A 9,872-nucleotide genomic window follows, 5' to 3' on the forward strand; every position below is an offset into this window, starting at 1 on the left:
AAATACCTAGAAAGTTTAGCATAGGCCAGCGTTTCTCGGATTTCAGGCATATGCTGGCTAAATCATCAAAGTGTGACAGTGCTATTACAATGCTGTTGGAAGACTCTAAAAAGGCCATTAATTCTTCATAACTATAAAGAATGACTGAATTTAAGTGACCTTGCAAAGAAGAGTGGGCCAAACTTTTTCCACAGGTGTGTAAGAGTCATTATTTTGCAAAAAGGTTCAGCTATTTTTACTCATTAATCAGCCCTTTCTGGACACATTTCTTTCCTCATTATGTGAAATTTTATATTCAAAACTGGATGGTGTATTTAGTGAGCCTATCTTGGTCAAACCTAAAATAAATCAGTAAAATGTGAAATGTGTTTGCTCCTTACGTTTCAACAAGGTTAATGAGATTCCTTGTCAGTAGACTCACTGATTCTTTAAAATGAAATCCAGCCTATGGTTGTATTCTTCATCTTCTTTTCAGATGACTATAATTATTGCTGGACAGTATGTTCCCATTAGGTACATATTTATCTTCACAACACAAAGGGTAGGAACTTAATGATGTACATAGTTATGTTCACAGTGCTGCCAAGCTCTCAGAATTGCTGAAAAATGTACACAGAGCTTGATAAATATTTCGTTAACGAGTTGTTTTGAGTTAAAAGTGTAAGCAGTACCGCTAAATATATTCCATCAGTTCCTTTATACTATACTTCTAAGGGATTAAAGCATTTCATAATTAAAAGAGAACATTGAAAACAATTTTTCTTGCTTTATGAAGTTTTTTTTTAGGCATTGGCTGTTTTCTGTCTTATTTTCAGTCCAGCATATATGATTTATTATGACATCTAGCTGTAGCTGTTTATTGTTAAACTTAAGAAATAATAAAGAGAGGAATAAATAAGGGGGGGAAAAATCCACAACAGGACCTTAGAGATGAACCCGTATTTAGTTGATCATCAGGAAGTCTTTTGATAAATATTTCTTTAAAAACTCTAAAATATTGTTATTTTGCATACTTTTTTAAGATTTAGACTTTTAATAAAGATAAACTAGTTGCAGCAATGCATTTTAAGGTCACATACTGACTTGTCTGTTATCTATATATACAACACTCTTTTTGTGTCCACATAACCCATCATTGTGTCAACAGAAGTTTCCTCTTATACTGGTCAGTGGCCCCTCAACTTTTTAGGTATGACAACCAAAATAGCAATAGAAGTAATCTGTACCCAAGACTTTTGGTGAGATATATGGTGTAACATAAGACTCAGTTAAATAGGGCTATAATGACAACATAACCAAAACTTTTATTTTATTTGTTCACTTGGAGATAAATAAAAACACAGACCAAATTCAGTCATTTGATTTACAATTTACACTATTTATTAAATAAATTTATTTGATCAGTCATAATATTTTAATTAAACAATCTATGTAATCAATAGATAAAAATGTCAAATTATTTCATTATAAGGTCTGTATACTTGGCATTAATTTATGGTATTTTTTAGAAAAAAAACGAATCATGAAAATGGTTTTATTTGGTTAGGATAAAAAGTGGCTTTCACAATTAACTACAGTTATATAATCTTAAAAAATATAATACCAAATATATTTTAGAAAAATCATTTTACATTTCTTACTTCCTGCAAAAGAGAAACAAAAGAGAAAAGCCTATCTACACAGCAGGCAACTTCCCCTTTTATAGTTTAAGTGTGTTTGAACACGTATCACAGTGCATCCATGTCCTTTGTAAACAGTGCTTTGAAATATCAACATGCCTTTTCAACGTATAACTAATTATTATCAGTGTATGCCTTAAAGAAACAATGGTATTCAATAGAATCACCATATTCCCACCAAGTCATTGCCTGGGTTGGGGCTGCAACTAACGATTATTTTGAAAATCAATTACTCTGTCAATCATTTTTACAATTAATCGATTTATAACCAGATAGCCGAAGGTTCCTTAAAGAAGATTTTTCATTAGAAAAAAAAAACTAGGTGAAAACTTTTCCACTTGAAGAGTTCTGAATAGAGCATATTCACAGAGAAAAATTTTTTTTTCATCTTTAATGTGACATGTTTATGTATTTTTTACAATTTTGATATTATTACTGTTCCAAATGAGTCACTCTGTCAGCTCTTTTTCAGTCTCTATACTCCAGTTCATGATTAATCGATTACGATTAATTCAATAATCGATTAATCACGATTAATCCGATTGTTTCAGCCCTAGCCTGGGTCTTTCCAGGCCATCACCAGCTGACGCATCCTTAATAAATAATTTATTTAAATCACATCTTCTCATTGTTGCATATTTCCATATTAAACTAATTCAATATAAAATAAGGAGGGTCAATGTTTTTTAAACCTAAATTGTAAATAAAACAAAATTATTTACTTGTAATTCCAGAAGTGATTATACATTTTATAAAACAATAATACTAGTTTTTTTTTTCTTTTCTTCTTTGATTTTTGAAGGGATTACAAGGATGAAATGAAATAAACAAGAATTCAATTCAATCTGAATGAAAAGGCCATTCATTCAGATATAATTTTTCATCCAGATTTTCACCTGAATGACTCAAGACTTTTGTTAAAGAAAGGAAATAAAAATGGCATATTTTAAAAAATGCTTTTGTATTGCTTACATTTTAAAATTTCTATTTCCAATAGTAAGCCATTTATGTTCAAAATTTTCATGATTCAGCTTTTCTCTTCAAAAATTAGTTAACTTTTTTTATCGACCTTTGAGATAAAGTAGATATTAATTAGAATGTTGATTTTGTATATGATGGTTTAGACTTTTAAATGACAGCATCTTTTCACTGTCTGTAGTTCAAATTCTAGCTTAACTAAATATGTTTTCACCCTTGATGATGTGGGGTGATGTGCAAAGACTTCACATTGATTTCTTTAGAAATTGAGTTAATTATAGGCTTTTTTTTTTTTAAACCAATTAGACTTTTCAAAATTCACCAACTGTGTTAAATTTAGACACACCATTTGGGCATTATTGGATTTATGGATAGAAAAAAATATCCTCTGACAGACCATTTCTGTTTGAGTTGTTTAAAATTACAAAACGACAAAAGAACATTTTTTTTTATCAGATTTTCTTCAAAGATGTTTGAAAAAAAGAGTATGATAACATTTAAACTCCTTTTTTTCCTGACCCACACAACTTAATTGAAACTGAAAATAAATATTTGAGCATGAAATAATTAATTTGTTTTAAATGACTATGATACTGTCACCTCCAATGTGACATGACCAGCATCTATTACACAAAACTGCTAAATGGCTGTAGACATGTGTTTTCTCTCTCTTTTTTTAGTCATTATTAATGAGAAATAAGAATCATTATAAATGAAAATAACCATTTTAAGCTTTATTTTTCATTTGCAACATGACATGTTTTCATTTTCCTCTTTAGGTTGTTTATTTTCAAAATGCAGCAATGAGAGCTATCTACATATAAAATGTAATTCAAATTTGTGTAAAGTTTGTATATATTAATTATTGCGGTCTAGCTTTTGTTTACCATTAATTATATAGTACAGGCTACAAACCATTCATCAACATAAACAATTGGAGGAAAACAGCTGAAAAAATACATACGTGAAATTTAATTGCTCAACAAAGAAAAAAAGATATATTTCATCAAACTTTTAGTTAATAGTAAATCAGTACAAAAACAAGAGAAGGAGGTCATCCCCAATGGAACGATCAGGATGTTAATTCTGCAGCAAAACACCTTAAAATCCTCCCCTGTATTAGAGCTCATTTAAATAAAGCTAACAATAGCATTTAATTAGCGCACAGTTACACCTGAGCATTAAGACTTTAAGCAGCAAAATCTCTGTTGTTATATCTCCTGTCTTCCTTTTTAATTATTGGAGTCTGACTGAAATTCTCTCGGGCTTTAATTAGGGCCTGAATTAAAGTTGTGTAAATACAGTTGGAAGCAGAACAGTCTTTAAATAGAGCCATGTTGCATCTGCAATTTCACTTTCCCTTTCTGCAACAGAAAAAATTCAAAGTCCTTTTGAAGTTTGTCAAATCGCTGCAAGCTTCTTTTCCCCGAGGTGATCCTGCAGATTGATAATGCTATTTTTTTTCTCAAATGGCTCAACGCAAAAACTATTTTTGTAAATGAGACATTTCTTTGTTCCTCTGATGCAGTGCGGAAATATGTTCAATTTTGTTTGCCTTTCTTGTGCATTGAAGTACTTAAAAAAAAAAGAAAACTTGGAAGATTTACACATAAACTCACCTCTCTTTGGTAGTGTTAACGCCTGATCCTCCAACTGCAATTGTCTGATTTGCTTTGAAAACCAAAAGCATGAGATTTGCCTCCCATTGGGCTGGATAAAATCCAAACCAAGTGCCTTTGCCCAGACTGCAGGCTTCTGTCACGGAATAATAATGGGCTCTTTCAGATGTGTTTGTCATCAAATTAGTCCTCCACTTCAGACAAGGTGCTCTCACAGAGCAATTCTGGACAGTGATGGAATTCAAATTAGGCACAGCCCGTTTGAGCTTTTTAAGCGTTGAAAAAAGAGAATGAGTTTAATTTGCGGAGGTGATGCTAACGTAGGAGGTAAAAAATTACAGTGTTAGGGTTCATTTTGGTGCTTTTGGTCCTGTATTTAATGCAGCATAAAACTAAAGTTAAAGCTTTCCCAGATTAGGTGTATTCTGTCAACAACTCTTTCCCTCTTGAATCAATGCTTAGATTGATTTGAGTGTGTTTTAAAGCATACCAAAGCTTTTTAACGCATCCTGGAAGCCCCGTTTACTGTTTGTCTTCCTGCTTTGAAATTTGGCTTGAAGACACCCAGGTAGAGCTCTTCCTGCCTCTCTCTGCTTGCAATGCAATTCTTCTTTGATACCTTTGATCAACTCAGGAGGGAAAAAAGTTGCCTTGAGAAGTACCATCACTCCAACACAGCAGGGGGACACCTTGAGCAGGAGGGAGCACGGAAAAAGGGATGGAAATCCCTGCATTTCTGCCCTCCGGCACTGTCTGTCTTACAAGCACACATGTTCTGGCAGGTTCAATAATTAAAAGGTTACTTCGGGACATCTGACACAGAATCATTCACATACAGGAGGTGGGAATAAACAGCTAGCTCTTCCTGAGAGAATATTATTGGTTAAATATAAATCTTTGGTGCTGTGATAAAATATTTAAAATTAATGGATTTCTTTATGTGTGCCTTTTGTTACCTGTTTATATTTCAGATCTTAAAAAATATATATCAGACAAAGATACTGGGTTCTAAGTGCCTTAGTTAGGGGCACTGTTGATGAAAAAAGAAAAGGATCTCAACAAGAATTATGATTTAAAAAAAACAACTTGATGACCACAAAGAATTTTGTGGAAACTAATTCTAACGACTAATGAAACAAAGGTGGAACTTTTAGGAAAGTTTCTGTTTCATTACATTAGGTGTAGTGATATTACCACATTAAAGAATAAAATCAAAATGCTGAAAGTAATGCATAGTGGGGGTAGCTATATGGACAATGGTTGTTTTGCTGTTTCATTAAAGAATTGCCATAACAGATAATACCAAGCTTTTTTCTTTTCTTGTTATATTTGCTGAATGTCCTGCAGGTAGTTTGAGATCTTAAGTCTCAGAGCACCATGGTTATGCTTATGAGCTATGATCTGAAGCATGTGATCAATTCCACTTAATTAGAATTTGATCATCATCAATAATTTATACTCAAAAGGTGTCAACAGTGACTGATTTCTATGTATTATAGTGTTATAAGGGTGGTGCAACCGGGGTTAAAGTTCTAAGATATGAATGAATGGATTCAGATGGCTTTTCTCTTCCATAATTTAAAAAAGGATTTTGTATTTACTTATTCTATCTTTGTCTGGCAATAAAATTTGTTTAAAGAAATTTATATTGAGGAAAATGTTTTTCTACAACACTGTACAGGAGTGGTTTCTAACAATGCATTCCATAGCGCTACAGTACTTATACTGCCATCCATCACAGACTGGAGAGCAATTTGAACAATGTGTCAGTTTCACTAGTCTTGGAAATTGCATTAAATTAATTTAGTCAGAATAATTCTATCCTAATATAGTGAGCATCCCTGTTCGAGATACATAACCACTGACACTACAAACAGACGAAGTGAGGAAGATTGATCATGTTGCTACATTCTGTTAGGTCTCAAATTTATTTAGAAGTGTCCTTGACACACAACAGCAATTCTTAAACATGGCCTTGCAGGTAAATATTGCTTACATCAGTAGAACTACATATAACAGTGTATTTAAACTATGAGTGAGTTCAATGGCCTTGCCCCACATCAGTCCTTGTTATGTAGTAGGAAAGAAAACATTTCTAAAATTAATGACCGTGATTTTTTATTTTTTTTTTTTTGGTTTATACATATTACAATGTGCATAAATAACTAGACATGACCTAAAGTACAAATGAAAATTGTCAAATCTTCAAGACATTCACTTAAGCAATAAATGAACAAATGCCTCACATCAAACAGGCAACGAAGAAGTCAAATAGCAAACTTAGAGCCCCTGATGCATCCTCTAAAAGTGCCGCTCTACAACTTAATTTCAAACAGCTGTATGAGTGCATCACTTTTAAAAGGAAATCTCTAATCTTGTTTTTGAAAGAAATTCAACACAAGAAAAGGAAAGCTCTAAATGGGTGAGAAAAATATATATATATAATCTTATTTCCAGAAAATGTATAGAGGTGAGAGAGCTCTGAAATAGCTTTAGATTGTCTGCTGAGAACAAGCGTGATTCTTTGTAATGGATTGTTTTTGTCTGTCTCGCTCTTTTTTTTTCCCTCCAGGCCTGAAGCAGATCCATGCCCTGTCCATCCAGGGGAACTATGAGCTGCGTATCGACTTGGAGGACTTTGAAAATAGCACAGCGTATGCCCATTACGGTACCTTCGGTGTGGGTCTGTTCTCTGTGGACCCTGATGAGGATGGATACCCTTTGACAGTTGGAGATTATTCTGGCAATGCAGGTATGTACTGTACTTATGTTTCCATTTTCTTGCAAGATGTACTGTGCATTTTCTATGATTAGATTTTTCAAAAATATATATATTTTTTTTATCTAAAAAAAGAAGCAGGTGACCTCCATAATCAGCTTCTCTTCCATTCTGTGTTCAACAATAATAATCAAGCACTATATGCAGCACAGAAGGCGTATCCAGTGACTAAACATTGTATTTTGCTGCACAGAGAGAGAGGTGCATCTAGTGTCAATGTCTCTGTTCCCTCTGCTCCGAGATCCAAGCCAGCTACCTGTCACCTTGATTAAATTACTGGCAATTAATTGCACAGCTTGACCTGCAGCGTAAACAAAAACATGCCACTGAAATAAAGAAGCAATTTAAGGGACCTGTGGGGAACGCAGCTTCAAAAACACTGAGAGAATGACGACGAATATGAGATGCAGCAAGGAGGTGTGGGGCTGGAAGGAAATGCAGGAGAAGCAGGTGCACGTAAAGATGAGCTAAATGAAAAATGTAGATAGATCTGTCTACGGTGTGTTTTAAGACTATTGATACAGAGGGATTTATTGTGATGCACCAAGACAAAACTACATAATTGTGAGGTAAAAACAAACAATGCATTTGTTTATAAATTCGTATAATCTAGCTGAACTGGATTCATAAGCAGGAAATATTTAAATAAATATCTTACATTAACCTCCATATGTCTTGGGTTGCTGCTTTACAAAAGCATGATTGTAGTAAACACCAAAAATTCTTAATGTTCTTATTATTTTCTCATTATCTCCCAGCCCATGCATGAAGCTGTTCCTGAGCTGGAAAGCTCCTTCAGTGACATACTGCTGCACTGTAAATGCACTAGGGAGTGTTATCACAGATCCTTCCTCCCAGCAACTATAAGACATTATAACCAACACTGTTCATAATAACCTCAATAAGTTGTTACATTAATGCTGTTTTTTGCAAAGTTTCTCTTAGTCAGACTAAAATAACATGCTGCTGCGATTTTTCACATATCCACTACTGTAAAAATGTTCACAGAATTTAGTAATTATTTACTGTACAGTAAAGTACTTTATTTGTTTATTTTCTTATCTGTAATTTTCTAAGGTCCACATTGTGTGACCACTTCTGCTATAACCTTTTGTTGCTGGAACACCACAATTTCCCCCGTTGTGGGACAATAAAAGGTATTTTCTATCTTATTTTTTAATGCTGTTTAGGTAAATACAGTCGAGGATATCCACAAACAGATAATGTTTTTAGTTAAATGTTATTTTTTAGAGTCAGTCAGAATGGACACATACTGACTGTCTAATTGTAAGCAAATATTTATATCAAGCAGAAATTTTGGTTAGTGAAATCAACAACAGTGCAAAAAAGGAAATGCCAGAGCATTACCCCTGCAGAGTTAACATTACGGCCTCACCAAGAACACATTTGCCAGTTTGAATCCAGACCATTTTAAAAAAGCCAAGCTCTCCTGGGATCATGTTAGCTTCAGCTGCTGTTCATATGAGGATCATTTTCTGCTGCTGTCCTTCTCTGCCTGCTCTCAAATCCGCCAAAGGGAGCTCATTTGCGACGTGAGCAGCTGGACCTTAATAGGCATCAGTGGAGGGTGGTGCCCCACCCCCCCAAACCACCAAGGTGACACCCGGTGCCTTGTAAATGGGCCTTTAAGTGCCACTGTTGTTTTATCTCCTCTCCCTTTGCCCTCTGGACATCATCCGCTTGTTGACACCGCTGGGACTCTTCCATTCCACCCTCTGTTTCACTCACTAAATATTTTCCGCTAACGCCAAACAGCTCGAAACATGAATATGAGGCTTGCCGTCAGATTATTTTTCCAACTGAGTGGTTACCATAGCAATGTCAAATTGAGAGTATGAGTGGGACAGAGCAAGAGAGCGGATAGAGGAGCTGCTGGTCCACATCCTGAGCAATTAAGAGCTGTTTGATGCCCTCACAAGCTGTTAGTGATCACCTGATGGCTGGTAAGCAGCCTTTCATTCAGCTCACAGCTTTGTCCTTCTTTTCACTTCCAGCCCCCAGTGGGAAACCAGCTTTGGAAATAAAGGGGAAAGTAGAGAGGAACAAAAGAGTAAGGGGAAGCTCTTTATGAGCTCCTTGAACACCTTTTTGCAAAAGGAAATAATACTAGTGTATATATAAGGATGTTTTTGTTTTGTTTTGTTTATTTTCCATTTTACTTGTGATTCTTTAAAATTAGCGGCTTTCAAAGCAGATATCATCTGTGAGAAATTGCCAGCGAGAAATCTTTATGTGGTGGGACGATGTTTCCAGCTCAGCAATTTGATTGTGGGAATCCGACTTAGCATCCAGACCATGATTAAGGGCACTTGGCTGTGCCGCATCCCTGCAGTGGTCTTACATCACTGTCATATTCACAATCGTGGGCCGGGGAAAAGCAGGCCCTCTCATTGATTATGACTTTAAAGCTTTTTGTATCAACAGAAGAAAATAAGAAAAATAATAATGCATGCCAGGAAGAATAAAATCAACATATGACATTAGGACTGTGTTAAAAGATTTACTTAAAAGAAATAAACATGAAAGCCTTTCCAAGTGACATATATCCAGATGAAACCATCAAAGATGAATTATTAAAAGACATAAAGGTCACAAAAGAAAGTTTGATGAATTAGCTGCCAAGATTCCTGACCTCCCACATCAGACAATGAGAACAAATATTCTTCAAAACAGTGGAAATATATTTTCATACCCTTTTTTTTGCTATGTTTACCTTGTTGGTGGATTTAGAGTCAAATGCAAAAGACTTTTACTAGATGTAAACAACTGTGTAGTACTTGGTTTATGATATTGTTT

The 9,872-nt window shown here is 34.5% G+C and overlaps 1 protein-coding gene across 1 annotated transcript in view; it reads left to right on the forward strand.

Annotated features, from left to right (window-relative positions):
* The window catches only part of LOC107102383 (fibrinogen C domain-containing protein 1-like), a gene marked incomplete at its 3' end in the record, with an annotated part of 179,958 nt that extends 172,930 nt beyond the window's left edge, over positions 1 to 7,028 (forward strand). Inside the window, exon 7 of the mRNA XM_015401672.1 lies at positions 6,849 to 7,028. Within this exon, the coding sequence (XP_015257158.1) occupies positions 6,849 to 7,028 (180 nt within the window). The remainder of the gene's footprint in view (positions 1 to 6,848) is intronic.
* Positions 7,029 to 9,872: the final 2,844 nt, after the last annotated feature.

This window comes from Cyprinodon variegatus, unplaced genomic scaffold (genome assembly GCF_000732505.1).
Source record: "Cyprinodon variegatus isolate N-32 unplaced genomic scaffold, C_variegatus-1.0 Scaffold1246, whole genome shotgun sequence".
Classification (NCBI taxonomy): Eukaryota; Metazoa; Chordata; class Actinopteri; order Cyprinodontiformes; family Cyprinodontidae; genus Cyprinodon; species Cyprinodon variegatus.